The sequence below is a fragment of the Vanessa cardui genome, chromosome 18 (genome assembly GCF_905220365.1).
Source record: "Vanessa cardui chromosome 18, ilVanCard2.1, whole genome shotgun sequence".
NCBI lineage: Eukaryota > Metazoa > Arthropoda > Insecta > Lepidoptera > Nymphalidae > Vanessa > Vanessa cardui.
In genome coordinates, this window is record NC_061140.1 from 3,291,483 (window position 1) to 3,319,047 (window position 27,565).

The 27,565-nt window shown below is 33.8% G+C and overlaps 1 protein-coding gene across 8 annotated transcripts in view; it reads left to right on the forward strand.

Moving 5' to 3' along the window:
• The window catches only part of LOC124537682 (transient receptor potential cation channel trpm), a 347,813-nt gene that overhangs the window by 287,063 nt on the left and 33,185 nt on the right, over positions 1-27,565 (forward strand). For all 8 annotated transcript variants that reach the window (XM_047114599.1, XM_047114603.1, XM_047114602.1 and 5 more), the window contains 4 exons: positions 5,942-6,098; positions 13,027-13,174; positions 19,438-19,627; positions 23,523-23,781. In XM_047114599.1, coding sequence (XP_046970555.1) covers positions 5,942-6,098; positions 13,027-13,174; positions 19,438-19,627; positions 23,523-23,781 — 754 coding nt within the window. The remainder of the gene's footprint in view (positions 1-5,941; positions 6,099-13,026; positions 13,175-19,437; positions 19,628-23,522; positions 23,782-27,565) is intronic.

Below are 27,565 nucleotides of genomic sequence, written 5' to 3' on the forward strand. Positions count from 1 at the left end.
TCAGTTCCATCACCGATTTATCAGCGAATTCTGTGCAGTATTTAATATTTATTAAAACTGAAATAGAGTTCATCTTAACATTTCATATTAGTTTTTTCATCATGACTATAAATCATGCTTAACGCGAGAATATTTCAAATTTACTTTTAATTTTGTCTAAGATTTTCCTGTAGTGAAAATAATTAATTACTACAATATTTCGTATTACTATGTGCTGCAATATAAAATAATTATTATGATGTACGTTTATTGTATATCTTTAAATAACAGTGATTACAATGAGACTACCATATCTTTGGAATCATACAATGTCTATGTTCGTTATTGTAGTTGAGGGTGCACGTACCCTAAATAAATTAACGATTTGTCGAGTAGCGTGTAAACCGGTTTTCATGGGTGTGTCATTCCTAGGTCCCGGGTTCGATTCTCGGCCGAATACACGTAGAAAAAGTTCATTAGTTTTCTATGTTATCTTGGGTCTGGGTTTTGTGGGATCAGAGTAATTTATGTAATGTTGTCGTATATTGAGTCGAGATGGCCCAGTGGTTAGAACGCGTGCATCTTAACCGATGACTGCGGGTTCAAACCCAGGCAAGAACCCCTGATTCATGTGCTTAATTTGTCTTTATAATTCATCTCGTGCTCAGCGGTGAAGGAAAACATCGTGAGGAAACCTGCATGTGACTAATTTCATCGAAACTCTGCCACATGTGCATTCTACCAACCTGCATTGGAACAGCGTGGTGGAATATTTTCCAAACCCTCTCCTTAATGGAAGAGGAGGCCTTATCTCAGCAGTGGGAAATGTACAGGCTCTTAGTTTACTTTACTTTACTACTTTACTATAATTTATCCCAGTGTAAAAATCCATTCAGACCCGTTAAACCGTATCGGAGTGATTCAAATCCATCCATAGTAAAAAGTAAAAAGTATCCATAGTAACATCTACAATATTAGTAAGACGAATCAACTATGTATTAACTTTATATTCATTGAACAGTAAATAGCGGAAGGCGATATCAAGTAAAACTAACGTGTTATTTATGGGTGGATTTTATGTGTTTTAAAAATATATACCACAGAGTAAATATCCCAAACCATTCGGCAGTGTAACATCACATTATTTTTAATGGTCATAAAGATTTATACGATCCACTCCATTGTGCGATTAAATTGATAAAATAGTTATATCTTAGAAATGATCGCTTTTTATTCAAAGAAAATTGCCTATCACATGAAAATAATAATACTTCAAGTAAATCGAAAAACATCTATACATACATATAATAGAATTGGAGTGTCTATTCGTAATATTAAAATAGCCCGTTTTTACTCAATGCATATGTATGTATACACGGTACATATACCAAAATAACATATTTTACAATTTTTGTCTGTATGTCTGTTTGTGCCGGCTAATCTCTGGCACGGCTGGACCGATTTTGACGGGACTTTCACTAGCAGATAATTAATATAATAAGGAGTAACTTAGGCTACAATATTTTTTTTTTTGTTAAATTCAAACGCGCACAATGTCGCGAGTTACAGCTAGTTATTAATATGTAATATGGTAGGTATTAGTATAGGTAATAAGTATACGATTCAATACGAATATTAAAATAAAAAATATATATTCGCAATAATACTGTTTTCGGTTTCTTTGTGAGCCTGTTATTAGCTCAACTGAAGTTGTCATAATCCTATTATGTATCGAAAGAAAACGAGCCATTGGCTTCGAATAAAATAAACCTATAATCTTATTCAGAACTAATAAAACACTACCTTAAATAATGTATGTATTTCCTTTGTGGTTTGGTTCTTTGTTTGTTTTATATGTATAGGTATATATATTAAGTATAATAAAGATTTTTTTATTTTGTTTTTGTTTTAATTAATAATTATAATACATAACAAAACTCCTTTTAACGTTACACTGGCTGTATAAGAATGGGCTTATGCTTGTTCATTGGAAATAAAAAAGTGTAGCACGTATGTCAATAAAAAAATTTACCTTCCACCAGATTTTCACCGAAAAAAATATAAATGAAATATATATGCTGTACGTGTATTTGATTTAGTTATCGAGTCAATTCCACGTATCCTTTGGGTCTTTTGGGTTCGTATGTCACGACACCACATATACTAATATAATACCATCACATATGAGAATATAAAGGCAAGTATTAGTAGTCCTCCTTACTTAAATAAACAAAAGCAAATGCAGAAGTTGTCTCGTAGGACAAGCGATAAACAGTTTACGGGTCCAATAAAACCTGCCTACGTGTTTTAGCACCTGTCTTGTGTTTCAGGACGTCACGCTTTATGTCGTTAAATTTATAGTTTTTACTTATTCCTGTCTTTCTTTACGATTCACAATGAAAATTTCTGATGAATTTCTTAGTACACATATTCATTGAGGACTGAATTAATTACATTTAGGTACAACGAATCGATATTTAATTAATCTGTCCATATAATATAATTGGAGTGTTTGTTTGTAATATTAAAATAGCCCTTTTTTACTCAATGGATATATATGTGTACACGGTACATATACCAAAATAACATTTTTTTTATTTTTAGTCTGTCAGTATGTCTGTCTGTTTTTTCCGGCTAATCTCTAATCTATCTCCGGCTAAACGGCTGGACCGATTTTGACGGGACTTTCACTAGCATGATAACTGATATAATAGGGAGTAACTTAGGCTACAATATGTTTTTATTTGTATTAAATTAAAACGCGTACAATGTCGCGGGTACAGCTAGTGTATTAATAAAATTGAGTTATAATATTCATGCCATGTTATTTTGTCATTAGCACCAAAAGTATGTGCTTGTATATATTTTGGGTCATACAATTTCACTGGGCGTAATTGTGTTGATGTTAAGAGAATTCGAGAATAATTTATGTACGAATTATGGGCACGATTTTTTGGAGCCAATATTTTTTTTAGTAATTAATTATTAATAAGATATTAAGCTAAGCCTTAAACTGAGCTCAAGATATTATCTCAGGGCAGGTCGCATATATAATTATGAGCCTTAGTTTGTGGATGCCTGTAAACTAAAATATTTGAAAAGAGATTAGTAATGTAGTAGAAGTGTTCGTAAATATATAATAATTTCAGTACAAGTTGTATATTCTTCAAATGTTTCGTATCGCCCTCAAAACGTCACGACTCTGAAATGTTACCTGCTGTCTTAAATAACTATAAGAAATTTTCTTAAAAAAAAAAGGATGGATTTTATATTCTTCTACCTACCTACCTCATATAATTCTGGATCTGTTGAATCTTACCAAAGTTGACTAAGGGTTTTTTTGTTAAGTGCATCCATTAAACGACCCATAAACATACCCATTTGTTCGTGGGGAATGAATCTATAATCAAAAGTCACAGCAAATTCAAACATAATTCCTATAACATGGAAAATAATTTGATTTAAACACGTATTATTGAAGTCGGACGATTTTAAGTGAAGTATTTGTTTATTTTATCAAAAAGCGCTGACCTATTTCAATAAAACTTATATGACCACTTCTGGAGCATGATATACCAAACAATAACATAACAAAAGAAATGTTTAGTGAACCTGTACTTCTCTTCATAAAAGCTACGAAGAGGAGTATAAATCCATATATTTATGTTGAAAGAACTATTTCCTAACTCCTAGTAATTGAGGACTTACACCTTCCATCATCAGTTCAGCAGTATAATATTATGATTGCCAGAAGCAAATGGCAATATAACTTCAGAAAATATGTAAAACACTGTTCATGTGCCTATAAAATTTGAGGGTTCCCCTCGGTTTCTCCAGGATCACATCATCAGACTGTGAAATCCTCATCATGGTACCATTCCAGGAGTATCTTCTTTGAACAAGAAAAAATCATCAAAATTGGTTCATAAATGGCGAAGTAATCGGCGAACAAACATAAAAAAAAAGAAAAAAATATATACCGGTCGAATTGAGAACACTCCTTTTTTTGAAGTCGCTAAAAAATAATTAATCAGACTTAAAGTATATCTAAATACTCATCACAATTTTCTCGAAAGCCAGTAGAATCGACATTGTCTGTATATAGTGAATCAAGATCAAAAACTGTTTTTCTGAAATATTTTTTTTAGTAATATTTCTCTTAACTAACCGGCGTATATGTTTATAATATTTCATACAACACTTTCAAAGTGTACAAGCTTGATATAATTAATCGAGGATACCCGTTTAATTAAAGTCTGCGTTTGAAGACGCGAAACAGTGTTTTAGAAGGAGCTCTACCAAGAATTGCAAATAAGAGAATTTCAAAGTTAACTTAATGAATCGTTTAACATCAACCAAATAAATAGAATATTTTATGTAACGATTCCTTTGAGAAAATATTACTTTTTTTGTTTAATTGAAGTCCATGATATACATACATATATATAAACTTATTTGTTTCAATTTAACGTCTTAATTTATCTATTTATATGCACTGACGCGATGTGTTTGTTATTCATATACGAGTCATATCTAATTAATAAAATGTATGAAATTAAATAATTAATTGATTAACACAGCAGCACAGTTTGTGCAGGTGGATCTAACGGAATGATTTTTACGAGAAAATTACTCATAAAACGTTCTATGAACGGAATTTCAGGGTTTATCTCCAAAGGGGATGAATAGTGTTTATAGTGTTTTATTATTGTGTTAATAGTATATAAATTTTATGCTAGAAATAGGGAAATTTTTATTTTGGCCATATATAGGATAAACAAGTTCAAAGAGGGCTGTTATTTATTTGTCTTTTTTATTTATTCCGTAATTTCTTATAGTCAGGTTGAAAGTTTAAATGGAAGTTTGTAATTTTTTATGTTAAAGTTTCGGTTTATGAATAAATAGCAGTTGCCACCATTTTGAAAATTCGTCTTACGAAAGCGGGAATTACAGCTTGTATGAAAGTTAATAATTTCTGAAATTCCATATGGAACTCTTTCTATAGACAACGCAGGTTATCGAATAACTACTGTATACAATATATCCCTGGGATATTCCATCGGGGGTACGACTAAAAATTAATGAATTGTCCATCGTTGTCTATCAAGTGTATTTTGATGATACAATTTCCGTTGAGAGCAGTTTAGCTCCAGGTAGTTTCTATATCCAATTTATTTGACAATGTTTTGTTTTGCAGGATCACGCAGGATTCTTTTTTAAAGTCATTTTTACATTTGAAAGTATGCTTTATATCAAATTGTTTAAACTAAATTAAAGTAATAGCCTGTAAATTTCCCACTGCTGGACTAAGCCCTCCTCTCCCATTACCAAGAGAGCTTGAAACATATTCCACCACGCTTTTACAATGTGAGTTGGTGGAATGCACATGTTGCAGAATATCGATGAAATTAGACACATGCAGGTGTCCTCATGATGTTTTTAAGAACACATGTATAGTGGTGTTTGCCTAGGTTTGAACCCGAATTCCTCGGTTAAGATGCACGTGTTCTAACCACTGGGCCATCTCGGCTTTATCAAAATTGGCCATCAAATTGTTTATATAAAATATATCTCATTCCGTTGAAATGAACACAAGTATAGTTTCCTTAAAATGGTTTTTCTTTTGTCAATTGTGTTTTGTGTGAAAGATTACATCTGGAACTATTTGGTAGAAAATCTATTTATCGTTGTGTAATGATAATAAAAGCCCTTTATTCCTATATAGGGTCCCTAAGTTCGATGTGTCTTTTGGCATAGGCCTCCTCTTCCAATAGGTCCTGTCCCTTGCTACTCTCATCCAGAATGGTCTCGCAGTCTATTTCAAATCATCTTCCCATCTCCTAACTTGCCGACCCCTTCTTTTACCGTCTCTTGATTGCCAGGGTGACTTGCTTACTCCATTTATTAACGGGTTGGAGTATCCTTTTGTATAAACGTATAAATAAATCTTACTTTGTTACAGACACTCATTCATCAACTCCGGTCGTGTGTCTCGTGATAGAAGGAGGAACGAACACAGTGAGGGCTGTTCTGGAATACGTCACTGACAACCCACCTGTGCCAGTCGTCGTGTGCGACGGGAGCGGTCGAGCAGCTGACCTCATCGCTTTTGTTCACAAGTAAATAACGATATTATATAATTCAACCACATACCAGAACACATGTGTCGTTATAACTAGCTTTGAATTTGCTCACGTGGAAATTAAATATATTCAAATATTACGTTAATTTAAGACCTATTCGTAACCACATATATGTATATTTCAATACGTACTCATAAGTACTCATTTTCAATCAGTATATCGAAAATAAAATATCATGTTACCTGTTATCACCAAATTTATTAGCTTTTTATTTACGCTCGGCGATGATGAATTAATCAGTCAGGATATTTTATTAACATAATAATTGAAATATGTTTTAATAATACTTTATTTGTAGAGAGTCGAGATGGCCCAATGGTTAGAACGCGTGCATCTTAACCGATGATTGCGGGTTCAAACCCAGGCAAGCACCGCTGATTCATGTGCTTAATTTGTCTTTATAATTCATCTCGTACTCGGCGGTGAAGGAAAACATCGTGAGGAAACCTGCATGTGATAAATTTCATAGAAATTCTGCCACATGTGTATTCCACCAACCCGCATTGGAACAGCGTGGTGGAATATGTTCTAAACCTTCCCCAAGGGAGAGGAGGCCTTTAGCCCAGCAGTGGGAATTACAGGCTGTCGTTGTAATACTTTATTTAACTCATAAATACACATATTGTTCAAAAGTCGACTTCAATGCTTTCAGTTGATTTCAAAACATTTTCTAACAGCCAACATAAGGGAGCAATGTTTTTAGGAGTCCAATAGTAAAAGAAATGAATTTAAAATAAACCTATTTTACTTATATATATGATTACATACTTTTGTGTAAAATGGCTCGTATTACCTTCATAAATGACTAACTGTGCTACCTTGTACGCGTTTGAATTTAAAAAACACACATGTGATTGTAGCCCAAGTAACTCCTTATTATATTAGTTATCTGCCAGATAAATTCTCGTCAAAATCGGTCCAGCCGTTCCAGAGATAAGCAGGAACAGTCAGACAGACAGACAGACAAAGATTGGTAAAAAATGTTATTTTGGTATATGTAGAGTTCATACATATTCTTTGAGTAAGAAAGGGCTTTTTTAATATTACAAACAGACAATACATATACTGAAGATGTTTTTTTTTTTAATTTCACAGAAGTTGACAGGAATGTTAACGTTTCATTAATTGCTGAAGGCTACTAAAGCAATTTGAAATTAAAAGAAATCTTTCCTCTAATAATAATCTATTCGAGCGTTAAATGGTCTCCTTTGGGAGAATTCTTTGAAATATGAAGTTAACTTCACTTTGAAACTTAAGCGTTACGCTTTGAACATGTGGTAAGCACTTCAAACGTACTTGTGAACTTACGGTTAAACGTTCAAACTTTGTTCAGGGGTGATTTGTGAAACAATGCTGTCTCTCTCTTTTGTATGGCCAAATCAATTATGTTAGAAAGAGAGCTCATATTACTACATAGGTAACTTAATTATTGCATTAATTAACTTTGATTAAAATATACACGCGAGAATATGTTATATTACATTGTTATTGATGGATTTCATATTATTATTTTATCACAAATGGTCTAACGCCAAACAGCAATGCTAGTATTTGAAAGGTCAGTGAGCTAGTGTAAATACAGCCTCAAGGGACATAATGCTATAGTTCTAAAGGTTTGTGGCGTATTGGCGATATATTACAGTGTATGTTTGTAACATTAAAATAATCGTTTTTTACTAAATACATATGAATGTATACACGGTACATGTTTAGTTTCGGCTAATCTCTGGAACGCCTGGACCGATTTTGAAGGGGATTTCACTAGAAGATAGGTGATGTAATAAGAAGCTAAGGCTACTTGTATTATAAAATTGTGGCCATTCATGCTTAAGACGAACTAAGGGGTGTCGATGATATCGTATCTTTTCTTACAGGGGGGTGGGAAGAACAGATAAAAAAAGCGCAAAGTCCAAATTACTTGAAAAAGAGCGGGAAACCGCGCGATTACCGAGCTTTTGAAACTACAAGTAAACATTTCAAGAAATTGTTTGAAAAATTAACTCTCAAATAAACCAAACATTTATTAATTTTTCCTTTAAATTCTTACGTAATAAATAATATACAGGGGGACGGGTTTGGACCTATTCTTATTTTTTTCTTATCATAGAGGAGGATAGGGTCAAAAACCCTGGAATATAATCTGGGGTAATAAATAAATGGCTATAGTAAATGAAATTTCATCTTAAAATAATCGCGAATGGAGTCGTGGGCACAGCTAGTTGTTAACATTTCTTACAGCGCCAACATAATAGCATTCCAATTTGCCAGGCTGTTGTTCGCTTAAATAACTCGTAAATCCGTGATTTTATGTTTCAATAAAAGCAGTATGTTCAAGCTGTTGATGTTATTATAAATTCCTTTATTGAACGTAAATCGAAGTTTACAAAATCGGACTTGTCTCAATAAGCGATGTATTCGTTTATTATTTTTAATTTGTAACAAAATCGACTTCTAATTGAGTTTCGTTTACGCGAATAAGTATATCTATACATATAATAAAATTGGAGTGTCTGTTTGTAATATTAAAATAGCCTCTTTTTTACACAATGCATATGTATGTATACATGGTAGATATACAAAAAAAATATTTTTTTTTACAATTTTTGTCTGTCTGTCTGTTTGTTCGTTCAGGTTAATCTGGCAGATAACTATTATAATAAAGAGTAACTTAGACTACATTTTTTTGATAAATTCAAACGCGTACAAGGACACAGCTAGTAATTAATATAATCATACTATTTGGCTTGATTGATTTCACCAGTGATATGGCAATTACGTCAAACGTTTCAATTTCCTACAAATCTATTATACAAATCTATTATACAGAAGAGCGGGAAACCGCGCGATTACCGAGCTTTTGAAACTACAAGTAAACATTTCAAGAAATTGTTTGAAAAATTAACTCTCAAATAAACCAAACATTTATTAATTTTTCCTTTAAATTCTTACGTAATAAATAATATACAGGGGGACGGGTTTGGACCTATTCCTCAGAAACACGAGAGCATGGTGTAGGTTTCGCGGTTCGAAACCAACTCATCAACGCCATAGAGACACCTGTAGGCGTTTCCGAGCGGATTATGTTCTTGCGTCTAAACACAAAAAGCGGCTTTGTCACTCTAATTTCCGCTTACGCACCAACGCTTAATTCAAAACCAGAGACCAAGGACCAATTCTATGACCAGCTCGAAGAGACAGTACGTAGGGTAAATCCAACTGACAGACTGCACATTTTGGGTGATTTTAATGCTCGCGTCGGTCAGGACACATCAGCCTGGCCTGAATGCCTCGGTGCACACGGCATAGGTAAGCTAAACGACAACGGGCAACGATTGTTGGAGTTTTGCTCAAAGCACCAGCTGTGTGTCACCAACACCTTTTTTAAAGGCAAAATGATGCGGAAAGTCTCGTGGATGCATCCTCGATCTAAACACTGGCACCAATTAGACCTTGCTCTGTCAAGAAGGAGGGACCTGCGGGAAACGCTCCACACGCGGGCGTTTCACAGTGCCGATTGCGACACCGATCACAGTCTCGTTGCTACTAAAGTTCGACTTGTCCCCAGGAGAGTCCATTCTTCCAAGCCGCTCGGTCGAAAAAAGATAAATCTTTTTAAGACTCGTGACATGGAGGTAGTGGAATCTTTTGGGAGACTTGTCCGTGAAGAAGTTGCAACTTGGGACAGTACGGCATCAGCGCAAGTCGAATGGGAAAAACTGAAGTCTCTTCTGACTGACACTGCAGGAAAAGTGTTTGGGTATCAAAAGATAAAATCTTACGACTGGTTTCTAGAAAACGAAGAGCACTTAGTTCCCTTGATTGACTCAAAACGCCAAGCCGCTTTAAATTTTCGCCTCAACCCTTGCGATGCGACGCGTGAAGATCTCACGAAGGCAAAAGCCGCACTCCAGCGCAGCACGCGCTTTTTTGCAAATGCGTATTGGACGGAGCTTTGCCAAAGCATCCAAGCGTGCGCAAGCGCGGGGGATACTGGCGGGGTTTACGCAGGCATCAAAAGAGCTCTTGGACCTACACCAAAAAAGACGGCACCTCTCAAAGAAATCGACGGTTCTGTTATAACAGACAGCACTCGTCAGATGGCAAGATGGGTAGAACATTACAAGGTTCTCTACTCGTGCCCAGTGGACATTAAGCCAGATGCGGTGGAGCTTGTCCCGAAACTGGCAACTTGGCACGAGCTAGACGCCGCACCCACCGTAGAGGAACTTTATCTGGCCGTCAAGCAGCTCAAATGCGGAAAGAGTCCTGGTAAAGACGATGTTGTCACCGAAGTCGTCAAGCTTGAGTGCCTCTTGCCCATCCGCCACAACCACCTGGCTAAGTGTTGGGAAGAAAACTACGTCCCTCAGGATATGCGAGATGCTAACATTGTCACTCTTTATAAAGGCAAAGGCGACCGCGGCGACTGCAACTGTTACCGCGGAATATCTCTTCTTAGCATCGTCGGTAAGGCCTTTGCTAGGGCCATTTTAGGCAAACTACAAAGGCTCGCCGATCGCGTATACCCTGAGGCACAATGTGGTTTTAGGTACCAACGGTCAACTGTCGACATGATATTTTCACTCAGACAGCTACAAGAGAAGTGTAGGGAGCAACATACACCCCTAGTCGTTGCATTTGTAGACCTAAATAAGGCCTTTGACTCCGTGAGCAGAGAGGGGTTATACTCGGTTCTTGTCAGAATTGGATGCCCCCCGAAACTCCTAAGGATAGTGCAATCGTTCCACGAAGGTATGGAAGTCACAGTCCTGCACAATGGCAACATATCTACGCCATTTGACGTACGCTGTGGCGTTCGTCAAGGTTGTGTACTGGCCCCTACCTTGTTCGGAATATTCTTCTCGGTGCTTCTGAAGGTTGCTTTTGGGGATGAACAGCAGGGCGTCCACTTACACACGCGAACTGATGGTAAGCTGTACAACATCTCAATGCTCAAGTCCAAACGCTACAGGGAGGACCTATTTGTAGATAGTCTTCTCTTCGCTGACGACGCTGCCTTTGTTGCTCATGACCAGGCTCAACTCCAGAACCTAATAGACAAATTTGCCAGAGCTTGCCACCTTTTTTCAATGTCCATAAATTGTAAGAAGACCGTTATTTTAGCGCAAGGATGTTTAGAACAACCAGTCATCTTGCTTAACGGCGAACCTCTGCAGGTGGTTAACAAATTTTGCTACCTTGGGTCGCAATTGTCGAGCAATCTCTCGCTTGATGCAGAGATCGACTCCCGCATCGGCAAAGCAGCCTCCACGTTCGGGAGGCTCCGTTCAAGGGCTTGGGACAACAGACACCTTACGGTAAAAACGAAAATGCTTGTTTACCAATCATGTGTCCTAAGCACACTCTTGTATGGAGCAGAAACGTGGACAACGTACGCAAAACAAGAACGCCGACTGAACACATTTCACTTGCGCTGTCTTCGAAACATTGTGGGCATCACGTGGAAGGATCGAGTGACAAACGAGTCTGTCCTAGGCGAGGCACAACTGCCTAGCATCACGGCCATTCTAAAAAAAAAACGGTTACGGTGGCTGGGACACGTGCATCGAATGGAGCACATTCGTCTGCCAAGACAAATACTGCTGGGACAGGTTGCGGATGCGAAAAGGTCCGTTGGGCGGCCTATGCTCCGTTACAAAGATTGCGCTAAGCGTGATATGGTTGCGTTTAACATCCCTAGCAGCCGATGGGAGGAACTGGCCGAGGACCGTGCCAAGTGGCGACGCCTTATTCACGCAGGTCAATCAAAGCATGACGATGCCTGGTTTAAAGTTCTTAAGGAAAAACGCGTTAGGCGTCATGAGCGGGCTTCAAACCCCCGCCCACCCGGGGGCGCATACACTTGTCGGGAGTGCGGCCGAAGGATCCTCTCTCGCATTGATCTCTTTAGTCATGAACGCAAGTGCTGCTTAAATCATCTGTCATAGATGCAGAGGCCTAAATATTATACAAAATTCAATAAAATATTATAATTTATTGAATTTTGTATAATAGATTTTCCTAGATACGTCACTGATTTTGTTCATAAAACTAATTTTTTTTGTTGTAAATTGTCAATAATAAGTCCATATTAAGCAGTCGATTCGTGGAGTCGCTGTAATATATGAGCCCCCCTATACGAGCTAGCGCGCACTGGTGATTTTAAAGTGTTTGTCATTGTCACGTCACGTTTCCGAAGTGGAGTGCGCTCATTAATAGAGACAGTGATAGTGAAATCGAAGTGTCACTTGCCACTATGGATTTCGACGAGACGGTGGTTCTCTGTGAACTCGTGAGACACGGGAGAAAAAGAAAGCGAAGAGAATATTGGGTAGTAATTTCTTCCCACGCTTTAATTTTCACGTGAATATCTGAATACTCATGAAATTTTTTATTATAAACTGCTGGTCTCTTTTTCACTTCTTATATTAGAACATCATTATCAGTATCGTTTTCATGAATGTTTACGTTTTGAATAGACGATGACGCCATTTTGCGCGCGCCAAAGTCGGCAGTCAAAGTTCAGATAGCGAAAGACTGACGGCGAGAGTGACAAAGTCGCTAGTGCGCGCATTGCTAAATCAAAATCAGTATTCGTTTCACTGTTTAATAATGATATATATCAATATCAATAATGATTTATCCTACTAGTTAATCGGCTTGTAGAACACATATTTAACCTCGTCATAATCATAATATATATTCAGGTAAAAAACATAAAGACTAAAAAAAATAGTTTATAGGTACTAGGCAAGCATGCCATATAAAGAGTAAACATTAAAAAACATAAAGTATTATATATTAAAGCTATTATTAATTCATACAAAACTAAAAAAAATAGTTTATAGGTAGGTACTAGGCAAGCATGCCATATAAAGAGTAAACATAAAAAAATATTTACCAGATACGCGTCAGAAACGGGCGAGCAGACGGTGTTGGAATCCATGCGGGATTACCTGGTCGGAACCATCCAGAAGACATTCGAAGTGGGGACGCAACAAGCAGAGTGTCTATACAGCGAACTGTTGCAGTGCACCAGGAAAAAGAACTTAGTAAGTAAATTCTTCAATTATATTATATTAATAATTATCATGAAAATAAAAAAAAAAAAAAAACATTTTATATGGCAACACAATGTTACTAAATTTTAGATGAATAGTTGCGTAAAACTGGTTTAATCGAACATATTATTTTAGTAATTATAATGAACATAAAAAAATAAAAGAAAGCATATTATATGGCAACACAATGTTACTAAATTTAAGATTAATGGCTGTGTGAAACAGGCTTAAAAATAATTAATAAGTTGCCAGAACTGACCCTCGCATAAAAACAGATTAGTTCATAAAAACGAGAGGTTTCACGGGACACTTAGTTTGGATGAAGTTACTCTCACGATTTATTAAATATTAAATTGTAAACACAATGAAATAAATAAACAATGTTATGAAAATGAAAGTTACATTTTATGAAACTGTTATTTATAATACCACGTGAATGTCGTTACGATAAAAACCGTGCGTGATTTTAATAAGATTAGCTACTCGGAAATAAAATTATTAGCTTTTCCGAATTGTTAACGTTAAAATTAACGAAAATACTTATCAGTGTTTGAAGTTATTAAAAGATTAAATCAAAATTATATACTTCTATACTAATATTATAAATGTGAAAGTAACTCTGTATGTCTGTCGCTGTTCTGTTTTTCATTATTAAACGGCTCAACTTAATTTTGATGAAATTTGGTATGATGCAAATTTGAACTCTAAAGACATAGGCTACTTTTTTGCTTAACACGTGAAAACCAAACCCTTAAAACGAGAGCGTAACCGTGGGAGATAGCTAGTTCCTTTTATAAAGAAGTCTTATTAAATGTAGATTCAAGACTAATTTCACTGAGCCTAACTCTATCTGACATATTATAAATTTTACAAAAATGACTTGAAGTAAATTAAATTGTGTAGGCTTCGAAATACCGAATGATTAAGGTATATCTTCACTGTATTTAGAGTAAAAACTAATTTACCCAGCAGTATCGACTTAGTGCTATTTTTTAAATATTACTTGGGCCACAGACATGCTATCCGTGAAATTGTTTTATCTTATATATAATTTTATTGATATTATTTCAAATCAACAAATTCAAGACACCAATTAAGCGCTGTAACTTTTCTTGCTTTGTACTAAGCAGAATAAGCATGTACATATAATATATTATGTCCAGTTTACGTACGATCTTCGATTAAATTTTACTAACTGGTCTCCCGTAAAACTTCGCGTTTAGTAAAACAATTGAAGTTTGTCAATAGCAATTTTCTTTGATTTTGTTTACGTTTTTATTTTTTTCTTATACAGCCGTTTTACAACTTTCTCTAATATTAAATCATTGTTAAATCGCAACAAATAGCCATCAAAAATACTCTTTATTTTTCTGCATATCTATTTTCAAGAGTTCCAGACTCTTGAAAATGAGACCAGAGCCAAATTTCTATGTGCAGCCATCGTCTCATAATTAAAATAAATAAAATATCATCTCATAATTACTCGAGCGAAAATCGGCTGCTATTAATATATGTTTCGATCACTACATAACATATATATTTAAACAGAATCTCAATTACCGAAATGTGGACGAGAGCAGTTCTCGTGATTATTCAATTTTAATTACAGATACATCTCTGCATCGATGCGATCTTGTTAGATTTACTCTGAATTAAGCGTTAGTTGCGTACAAATATAATAAAACGATCAATTTTCCGGACCGGCCGTTTCAATTAAGTTCGCTCTTGCATATAAATTTCATTTGAAAGTAGATTGGAGTTACATCAAACAAAATGTTTTTTGAATTGCGCAAACGTTATTTACTCCGGAAAAAAAATTGAAATACTGATACCTTGATTAATAGTTTGTTCCCAAACATCATAAAGGTACATATCATATGCTGTCTTTCGTTTTCTCAATGAGTGAGCGAGTGTATCTAGGGTAATATAACATGATAGTTAAGGAACTGTACGGGTTAGTGACGCTTTTTAAGGGAATACTAGATTTTAAATTATCATGGTTATTTTTATTATTACAGTTATTTAATAGGGGATAATTGCCATTTATTTTTATTTTCAATTGGTGGAGCTCGATATTTCGTCTCATAGTCTCAGGAACAAGACATTAGAAGATAATGTTGAAATATCGGGCTCCACCACCTAAAAGTAAAAAACAATACCTTATTTGTTACTATTAAAATTGGAAGACAATAATACTAGGTATTGCTGTTTGGCAGTACGATATAATTAGGAGTTGGGGAGTATTATTATCCACCCAGACAACCATATACAGTCAGAGTAAGAAAACCTTCGTCAGTTTTCAAATTCATTCCTTTGTCCAGTCCTAAACTTTAAGTACCTTTTGAATCTAAACATCAAATAATTGCGACGCAATATTTCATCCTCGATCGGTGAAACAGATTATCGCTCATACTGAGCACACGAAAATAGATCTTAAGGTGACGAACCTTTTCTTACCCCTACTTTACATTGCCGTAGCACCAAGTAAAGTATTTCGTATTTTCTCGTACAAATTCAGTGTATTTCGTTTTCTTAATAAGAGCGATCATTGATCCGAAATTCTAATTGAAAATTACTTTAATTCGGACGAATTATTTCATAAATCTTATCCCCAAAAATGTTTGCTATAAACATTTGACGATCGTTCGTTTTTTTAACGAACTCCGAGCTTTGTTTGTGTTTCATTGGACGGCGATTATTTCTCAAATATTAATTGGAAACGCACGATGTTAAATCTTCCTATTAAAATTTTCATTAACAATTTTTGAAGAAAAATTCTTAATAACACGCTGTATATTTGAAACTTTATGTTTGAGTTACTATGCTATTATACTAAAAACAGTTGAATTTAAATACAACCTTTAATTAAATTGTCGTTGAATGTTTATCAATACTTACTAAAAATAACCTATCACTATTCTTAAAAATATTTATGAAATGGAATCATTACTATCATTACATAGTATAAATCAAGTCGGTCTGTCTGTCCCTATGTATGCTTAGATCTTTAAAATACATAACGGATTTTGAAGCGTTTTTTTTTTAATAAATAGATTGATTGAAGAAAAAGGTTTATGTGTATTATTAAAGTTATTAATTTCGGGATATTTACCATGTTTTTTATTTTTGTTATGTGGAGCTCGATATTTCGACATTATCTACGAAAGTCTTGTTCACGAGACAAAAATAACAAAAATAAAAAACATGGTAAATATCCAGAAATTAATAACATTAATAATAAAAATAACCATGTTAATTTAAAATCTTATTATTTAAGGTTTATATATATAATAATATAATATAATAAACCTGCAAAATATAATAGAGAATGACTGAAAAACTATAAACATTGTAAGACATTCTACAGTATATTTAGTAAGACCATTCCAACTAAATTTTTAGGTATAAATTGTTAGGTAATTACAAAATAAAAATTTAAGTATATTTTCTCGAAGTATTACTTGCCAAAACAAATATTACCGTTGAGAAAAATATTATCTTCGTAAACAAGGGAGGTTGTAGGAAAAAACGTTTAACGTGGAACCAATCTTGAGCACAATTAACTTTAATGACAACTGTTTAGGCTGTTTATTCAAGGGCTGTAATTCAAAGTTGGGAGAGCGTGAATAATTCCATTCAATTACACCAATCCGGGTTTATTTGAGTTTAATGTATATCTTATTTAGACATGATGTGTAAAATTGTATCACAATTGATTGTGTCTATAGTACTAGCTACTTGTCCCAGCTTCGAACGGATAGAGTAAGCACTAGCGCGCGCTGGTAACTTTTGTCACGGTGACTGTTTCGTCACTCTTGTCAAATCCGTGAATATGTACAAATGCAGACATAATTGTCACGTCGTAAAGTGCGCGCACCTCCATACATATTCATGGACTCGACAAGAGTGACGAAACAGTCACCGTGACAAAAGTTACCAGTGCGCGCTAGTTCTAATAGTCTGTTAGTCTACGTAGCGAATGATTATTATAAATATTTTTGTGGATCACTACACTCAGTTTGATTGTTTTTGAACATATCCCGTTAAAACAGATAGATGCAGCAGGTATTTTATAATACCAGTATGTAGTATTTTTAAATGCAAAAAGGCTGACTCAAACAAGTCATTCCTCAGTCAGTCACATTGAAGATATTTCATACCCTGTGATACTGGGACAAGAGATGGATGACATTCAAGGCACGTGTGTGTAGAAGTAACTTAATGTTTAATAACTTTTAACCTACACAAGCAACAGTTGCTTTTATTTTAATAGTTGAAATACCAATTGATTTCAACAACATCTGTAATATACAATTCTGTACAAAGCTGCGACTATACATATGCGATCATTTTAGCCAGATTAATATCCTGAAACGATTATTTACCGGCCAGCATTGAAGCATCGTGACTGAATATGCTCCTAACCTTCGCCTCAAAGGGGCTTGACCCAGCAGTGGAATATTTACAGACTGTTATAGACTGATTGATAAAAAATAAATAGAAATGTAATAATATATGTATGTATTTTTTTGTTAACTCTAAACTAAACCAAACAACGGATTGTCACGAAATCAATAAACGTGAGACCTAGATGGAAGTAATACGGGATTTGAAGGAAATATAAATTTGACGTGCATGTAGCCGCTAAGAACAGCCGACTATAACGAGAATATAACCAAAACAGCTTAACCGTCTACAGATATTCAGCCTCATAAGCTATTCTTTGTCTCGATCGGCTATTGGGTTCGTTCTCGCTGGTGCGTTTGATCCTTTACGATTCGGAATATTTCATTGAATAGAAAGATCGAGAATTCTTGGTACAGAATATTTCGTATCAGATCTTCTGAAATACGACGTTTCAATATTTATTCTTAGTTTCACAAGTGCAGTTATCGAGAACGTATTGTTATATTCCATCCATTCTTATTCGTAGATTATTATAATATATATGGATTAACTTGTCGGTTTTTATGATTCTAACTAAATAAAGCTGAAATTCCAATTAAAATTTAAATTTGTAGAATGCAGAAACAAATTACTTACTTGTTACTATCCAAATTAAAAAGTAGTTTTGTATACTCAGTAATAAGTGAATAGAAAGTAGTGGAATAGTAATGGGATTCTTTTGTTAAATATATTTAAAAAAAAAAAAAACTAAATGTCATTTATTCCGAGCGAAACGTGCGAGTAGCATTTAGTGTAAAAAATAGAAGTGTATTGCATTTTCAAATATAGAATTATTTTATTTGTTTTTTAAATATAGAATTTGAATGTTCCAATTTCACCGTTTTCATTCAGTACGATGATGCTTATAATATTTGGAAAGCTATTGAAGTATTAAAATGAATGAACAAATTCAGTATAAATTTGATTAAACGTGTTCATATAATTTCATTTATATCGCTTTATTAATTTCAACTTGATTGTATAACGCACGTGATTTAACTAACTGATGCGTTTCAACGAAAAACGTTGGAAATTTTGTTTTAATTTGCAAAAATTCACCCATAGTTATATAATGTCGTCAAATTAAGAATTTATATTTACTTTTGTTCACCAAAGTTTGTTCAGGACATAAAAATATCCATTTTTAATTTTATTAGAAACAAAGCTTTAACTGTTGTTAATTGTTAATATTATTTACTGCTAAACACAAATATAAACTATAAAAATTTTAGGAATAACACAAAAAAAATAATTAAACAGAAATTGTGACAATTATTTGATGTGTTGTACATCACGGACGGACGGACCTTTAGCTACTTAGCCATATCTTCCTGACAACCCAATACTCCATGTTACATATGAGAATATAAGTAATATATAAAACTGTGTTAATAAAATGTCATTACTTTTTTTAAAAATTACATTAACCACGATCTCACATCAGATTATGTAAATCTTAACAGAAGGTTCAAATTCAAAAAAGCTGTTTTCATATATAATTATATTAAAGTTTCCATGTGCTTAATTTTTGTTTTTATTCTTTAACATTCAAGATATATATATTAATTCTGGTCACTTAAGCTAAGTGTGGTATTACCTCCTAAAGCAGACATTCTCCTTAGTCGGGCTTGTTACCCGTTTGTTAATAATTTTACTAAAGTCATTCTATAAAAACAACAATATTAGATATAATGTTTTAAAAATATCATAAACGTAAGTAAATAAGAAAAGTTTATGATCTGCCAAATATTGATCTGTATATTTTTTATAACAACAATATAATCTTTATTCATCTAATCGCTTCTTAGATCACCGTGTTCAGAATTCAAGAGCGCGCGGAAGGCGGCGAGGTCCAAGAGCTGGATCAAGTGATTCTGACCGCGTTGTTCCGCGCCCAGCACCTGTCTCCGAGCGAGCAACTGTCTCTGGCACTGACGTGGAACAGAGTCGACATTGCGAGATCAGAGATCTTCGTCTACGGCCAAGAATGGCCGCCAGGTGAGATTCAAGAATTGTACTTTTTTTTAATGATTTAGGTACCGAAACTGATTCGGATCTCGATGTAGGCGAATGTAACCTCTTTATATAAAACTTTCTTTGGACTAGACAGACTTCAATCTTTTTACTTTATATTTTATTAATTAAATCTTTATTAAAAAACGTTTTGCACCCAAATTACAATAAACATAAAAGAAAAACAGGTAAGTTATAAAATATACAAAACCCTTATCACTTACGTCATTTCTAAACTTCAGATATGAAGTCATTCTTAGTCTGGAATACATTAAGGAGTTTTATACTACAAACGAGTCGAGATGGTCCAGTGGTTAGAACGCGTGCATCTTAACCGATGATTGCGGGTTCAAACCCAGGCAAGCACCGCTGTTTCATGTGCTTAATTTGTCTTTATAATTCATCTCGTGCTCAGCGGTGAAGAAAAACATCGTGAGGAAACCTGCATGTGACAAATTTCATAGAAATTCTGCCACATGTGCATTCCACCAACCCGCATTGAAACAGCGTGGTGGAATATGTTCCAAACCTTCTCCTTAAAGGGAGAGGAGGCCTTTAGCCCCGCAGTGGGAATTTACAGGCTGTTGTTGTTGTTGTTATACTACAAACTACCACTCTGTTCTCACACCCTTAAGGGAAGACTTCCTAGATAACTATCTAACCGAACCTAACCTTTTTTCTTTACTGGGACTCAATCAATCTTCATTGCAAATTTCATCTAAAACAGTTCAGCTGTTTAAGCGTAAGAGTTACTTTCGCATTTATTATATCGGCAAGTTAAAAGTATTATTATATTACTTAATAATTTTAAATGTTTCATGAAAAATATAAATATTGCTTTTCACCAATAAATATACAGTTCTCTTTTGTTCATCTTGTTATACGATTTAATAAATACGATATACGTAAATAAACGAAACATTACAGCGAAATACGATTCCCTTTTAATTATATCGCAAGGCAATAAAATAATTTCAGAAAAGTAACATGTTCGAAATTTAAATTGAATGTTAAGTTAACGGTTATATTGAAAATGTAATGCTGTAATATTATTGTTATTTTAAAATAGATTGGAACATGGCACAGATGTAACATTCACAGTCATGTAGGCGACAGAAATACACCGTATACAGCGGGCGCGCTAATAATTCTCTCCTGAGACGTGTTCCTACACGTCGACGGAAACCAGAACAAACTTGTGTCTGAAATCGTCTTTGTTAAACAAAGTCTCGGATTGGGGTCAGCTAAGCTATCCTAGCCCTATTCAGCCTAAGGCGTTGAGTTGCTCACCAAGAGTTGAGTCTCTTTATTTTTAATTTTACTTTAAAAGAGGAACAAGTTCTTATTTTAAAGTAAAATTTATTGGTTTTTTTTTTACTAAATTTTTCAATTTGATGAACAAATGAATTTATTATTGTTAAATAATTCACTTCTACAAAAAACCTTTGTGTTTATCTGTTTATTAAAAATTTAATGTAATGCCAAATGTGTGTCTACCAACACGCACGCGAGCGTGGTGGAATATGCTCGTAATCTTCTACTCTACAGGGAGAGGTCGCCTTAACCCAGCAGTTGAAAATTTACAGGCTGTTCTATTTTTCAATGTTGACCAAATATCTGATGACGCATTTTTTAATTTTCACCGAAATCGAAACCAACTCTTGAGTATTTATTGCTATTCCTCGTAGCATCAGATTTTATCATGCACGCCCAGTTGAAAAATACACCCAATAATAGCTATATCGAATATTGGTTTCACATCGTCGGATTTTGTAAATCCTCTTAAGATTTTTGAGTTTTCATTGGTCGACTTTAATGAATACATTTTGAGTTACCAATCTAAATTAATCTGCTCATCTAAGTGGGAGTTTGTATCTAAGTGAAAACAAAGAAGAAATATTTTTTTCAAAGAAAAATCGTTTGCGGTCGATTTAACAAGATTATAAAAGTGTTTCTCTGATATCATTTAAGGCACATTCTTGTTAAATCTTCCATGACAATCTAAAATGTTCATCAATTAAGTAATCCTCAGAAACTAATAGGATAAGGGTTTAAAAATGGCCTTACTGAAGAAAATTGACTTGATTAATTAGGTTTACTTAAAGCTTTATGCTGGCCATCTTACGATATCACTAAGCGCGAGAGAGCCAGTATAGTAAGACGAACAAGGAATATAAGATCTCTCACACCATTGTTGGTAATATGCCAGATGTGGTATCCGTTACTATAATGAATAATAAAAACAATTGATTTGTCTATAATCAGTACAAAAATTGGATTAGTCAAATATCGAAAATCAAAAGAGGTTTTTAATAATTTTTATAAGACCTCTTTTTACCGTTTTTAAATAATACTTTTTTATTTCCAAGGCTGTATTACATATTTCAATGCCAATGTAATAAAAAAGCCACAAAGGGCCAATGTGTATCATACAAACAATAGAAAGTTTACACATTTACGTCAAATCCTTTGTTGTATTCAAAGAGTGAGGACTTCTACATTCATATTTAACTAGCATCAGGTTTAGGAACGCAGGTGTTCCAAAGCCAACAGTTATGAATAAATTCACTGAACATACTTTTAACGTTTATTGATCCCACCTACTGAATAATAATGAACTTATTCGCTGCAATACACTCGACTTTATACTCAAGGTTCGATGAACCCGGTCTTATTAATATTTTCTACAAAATATTCTTTAATAAATTCATATTTATTTTATAAGGTAAGCGTGAGGTTTTACATTCTGAGGAGAGCCAACAATGTAATTAAATTTTTCTGAGTTTAAAAGCTCACTTCATATACACTTCAATGCCTCAAAAGCCGTGAGAAGTCGGTAGTCTGCCTGACCAACTTGACGTACCTGAAGTTTTGCCAATCATGTCGATTTTGCGAAGCCGTCGGATTATGAATGAGAAAACGGAAAATGATTTTGTTTTTGCAAATTCGTTAACTATACTATTGACAGAGCAGTAGGTCTTTTTCTTTTTAAAAAGAGCTAAATAAAACTTAAAACAACTCATAGTCTAAGTACTTAAACATTCAAAAGTTTAAGTACTTTAATATTTAACTGAGTAACTTTTCCCTTTATTTATATTTCTATCTAAGAATTACCTAAAATTTTTAATATATGATAACAGTTATGTTAAGATTGTTAGATATTATATGGTATTCATTATTAAAAGTAATTAAACAATATATGTATTATTTTTTAGATATGAAGTCACTTGAAGCATTAACTTGTTTATGTAACTAATTAATTAGGAAATATGTGTTTGTTATTTATGCTTATAGTAGGTAATCACTTTGATCAGATTTCTTACATTCCCACTGAACATGTAGCTCAGTAGATACTAAGGAAACAATTAGATACCACATGCAATTAAATGAACAAAATATTTTGACAATGCACTTTATAAAAGAAATAGTGAATCTTGCCATCGCGATGTAGGAATGTCAAAGATTTGATAATGGTTTTTACTTACACTGACCAACAACAACAACAACAACAACAACAACAGCCTGTAAATTCCCACTGCTGGGACAAAGGCCTCCTCTCCCTTTGAGGAGAAGGTTTGGAACATATTACACCACACTGTTCCAATGCGGGTTGGTGGAATACACGTGTGGCAGAATTTCAATGAAATTTGTCACATGCAGATTTCCTCACGATGTTTTCCTTCACCGCTAAGCAAGAGATGAATTATAAACACAAATTAAGCACATAAATCAGCGGTGCTTGCCTGGGTTTGAACCCGCAATCATCGGTTAAGATGCATGCGTTCTAACCACTGGGTTATCTCGACTTTACACTGACCATTAACACAAATTACCGTGTACTGAAAAATATAAATAAATATATGTTTTTTTTTCTCAACAGGTGCCCTCGACGAAGCAATGATGCAAGCCTTGGAACACGACCGCATAGATTTCGTAAAACTGCTCCTGGAAAACGGCGTATCCATGAGAAAGTTCCTGACGATACCTCGTCTTGAAGAACTTTACAACACCAAAAGCGGTCCCAGTAACACCTTGAGATATATTCTGAGGGACGTAAGGCCCCACCTACCCAGGGGATATGTGTACACGTTACACGACATTGGGCTAGTGATAAATAAATTAATGGGAGGTGCTTATAGGTAAGTTATAATCTAATAACAATTGTAGATAGCCGTCGAGGCATTAGAATATATCTATTTAAATATCTGTACGGCCATTACATAATCTATACATATAATATAATTGAAATGTCTGTTTGCAATATAAAAATAAACGCTTTTACTAAATGCTTATGAATACACGGTACATATACGAAAGCAACAATTTTTTTTCAATTTTTGTCTGTCTGTTTGTTACGGCTATTCTCTGGGACGGCCATTTTGACTAACAACCGATTTTGACAGGACTTCAACTGGAAGATAGCAGTAGTAATAAATAACTTATGCTACTTACAATTACTGTTTTTTGCTAAATTCAAACGCTCATGAAGTTGCGGGCACAGCAAGTTATTAAAAGTTAGTTACAAATACGTTGTTTTCTAAAAAAAAATTGTTTCATGATAGAGGCTAAATATAGATTACCTCTAATTGAAAACCTTATCTTGATACTTAATTTGAGCCAAATCATTAAAGTTGTTTCTGAGTTACAGGACACTAAAATTATTGCATTTAATATTATAAAATTACAAATTGATAATGCCATATTTACGTCATTAATCATAAAAATAAATTGAATTATTTAATTAATATGTTAATCTTCGCCTACGTGCGCTGTACGCTTCCATTTTCGATATTAATAAGATTTTTAATCTGTATAAAGACACCCATACATTACCCTTTATAATAACATGTAATAATGAATTTGCAAAAGTAGATTCTGTTGAAACAATACGAGCAGCAATGCTGGTGTAATTAATTTCAATTTTTTTCCATTGAAGTCTTCTTGCAGTTCTATAATAATTTAATTATTAAATGATCTACTTATCTATGCATTTTCATAACACAGACCATTATAATATCACAATGCCAACGCGATGCCATAATTTTGAGAAAGTTTTAACTTTACTAAAAAACAAAATTGATTTTTAGTAGGACGATTATGGGTCAATAGCAACGTAATCTTTTAACGCTGATTGTAGGGTGATTAGTTAATGCTATCTTTTTCTTTCTAATCTAAAATCAGTCATAATAGAAAGAGAAATATAGTCATTAAACAAAGTCGAAACCGTCTTTAGTAAATAATAAACTTTGCACTATTTATTTTCTGATTGATTTGTATGTATGCTTGTGTGCAAAAGGTTACTATACAATTAGGGAGTTTATGTCTGATAGCACACCTTGGGAATGAAACGATCGCCTCCTGGCTATTTCTAATCATATACTACTATGTATCTTATTAATTTGACAAAAAAAAAATAAGAAAAAAAAAGACCCGCTGAGTTTCTTTCGCCGGTTCTTCTCAGGTCAGGACACCCTGACCTGAGTAGTCCTCAAGGAACACTCCTTTTTCCGAACCGGTGGTAGTGTTTATTTGACAATCAATAAGTAAATGTGATGCTTCTATATTGAATAAAGGAATTTGAGTTTGAGTTATATTCCTATATAATACATTGTTCAGTATACTAGCTACTACTTTGTTTTGCCAGCTGCAGCTTATCAGTTTCCTGTAGTGAAGACCTTTGAAGTTATTTCTTAAATTTTGAAAAAGACTAACTTTTGACTTTCTTGTCGGCTCTTCTCGGTAGAATCAACATTCCGAACCAGTAATAGATTCATTTAATTTAGTTCGTAAGATTAAAATTCAATAGTGCTTGTAAAAGCATAGTGGAATAAAGTATATTTTGATTTGGTATTTGTAACCATTTCTGATAGACATTTTCATCCATACATGTAATACAATTGGAGTGTCTGTTTTTAATACTAAAAAAAGGGGTAAAAGGGGGCTACCCTTTTACTCAATGTATGCATACAAGATACATATACCAAAATAACATTTTTTGCAATTTTTGTTTGTCTGTCTGTTTGTTCCGGCTAATCTCTGGAACGACTGGACCAATTTTGACGGGACTTTAACTGGCAGATAACTGATATAATAAGGAGTAACTTAGGCTACAATAAAAAACTTTATTAAATTCAAACGCGTACAACGTCGCGCGCTCAGCTTGTATATCATATATTTTGTTGGAAATCCTTAGCAAATAAGTAAATACATTCAGAGCAATTTTCTCAAAAAGATCTTTAATTTTTTCGTATCACCAGTTTCGTACTGGCAAAATAATAATTATTTTTCAAGGCAAATTGAAAAGAAATCACATTCAACTGTGAGTTATTTAAAGAGATAACACTCGAGTTTATTTATTCCTTTGAAATCGCATTTTCATGAGCCGACTCGGAGTGCCAGTGATAGATAGCTCCCTTTGTGAGTGTTATAAGGGAATATAAGCTACGAAATAACTTTCACATACATTAAATAAAACTTCGCTATCGGCGGATAGTGATTGTCAAGTATCACAACAATTCTCGGAGGAAAATAGCTGAGATATATAAATATCTATGTAGATATATATCTTTGTCATTGCTCATTTGGTGTATTTTTTATATATTAAAATTTGTTTTCATTTTTTTTAATATTATTTTGTATGATAAGAAGGCGAATACTTGCTACTTTATTTTTTTATTGTACGAATTTTACTCCTATATATAGATAAGTGGTCCTCACCGCCAAGGAACCCTAAGACATATTACCCATTTACTATAATAACTAAGATGTTATGGTTTCCCTGCCTGTAGTTACACTGGCTGACTCGTCCTTCAAACCAGAACACAAGAATACTAGAGTAATCATTACAGTTTAGCGGTAGTATATATGATGAGAGTGTGGTACCTCCCTGTGGTATCCAGACGATTTTGGACAAAGTTTCACCACAAAGTATATCTGTTTGATGTTGATAGACTTTGAGACCGTTGAATGCACACATATTTATGACATTTTCGAGCATTTATTTTAGATATTTATTATTTATTTCAACTAGCCGATTTTGTTCATCAAAGCTTTAGTTTAATTAAAGAAATAAAATATCAAAACTCATAACAAAATTGTACAAATTCTTGTAAATTACTAGTATCAATATAAACCCAACATCAGCCCGAAATCCAATTTAAAAACATGATAAGTTGCGATCGACGAAATGTAATTTACACCAAAATTATGTTGATTAAATATTGAATCTATTTTTCTTATTTATAAATATCGTTTAACTCATTCGTATCAGCTAAGTAATCAGACTTTTACGACTTGGAAATGGCGCGAAAATATTCGACGAGAAATCTGCCGCTTTTGCGATTAACACTTGGATTTATAGCTCTACGTCTGTTTTTCACGGTTGTCGCCGCGGCAAGTATGCTGGGAAATATTCGATCAGAGCGATCGTACTTAGTGTATATATTTAACTTTATTACCGACTATGGTAAAGTAAAATCGGAGGCTAGAATAATCTTTGTTTATTGTATTATATCTATATTGTGGTTAATTATATCTTGACATATAAGAGGATTATAGCATTTTCGTAGATTACTGGGAGATGTTACTTTATATCTAACATGCTTTTAGGAAAAACTAACGAAAGATTTATCAATAATTAGAACATACGTAAACCAACTTTAAAGAAACTTTATTAATATAAGTAATTTGTCTTATTTTTTGTATTATATAAGTATAAAATATTCCAAAATTATTTTTCAAGTTGTAACATTTTTGATCGTTGTGTACATTTAATTGGTATGCATTAATATTCCGAAGTCTACGTTTTTCTTACTCAGTGTAAAATATGCATATTCTCAATGTACCTTTTTAAATAATTAAATATAACGTGTCTGATGCATCATACGTCTAATGACAAAAGTTTATAAAACCATTACTTTCATT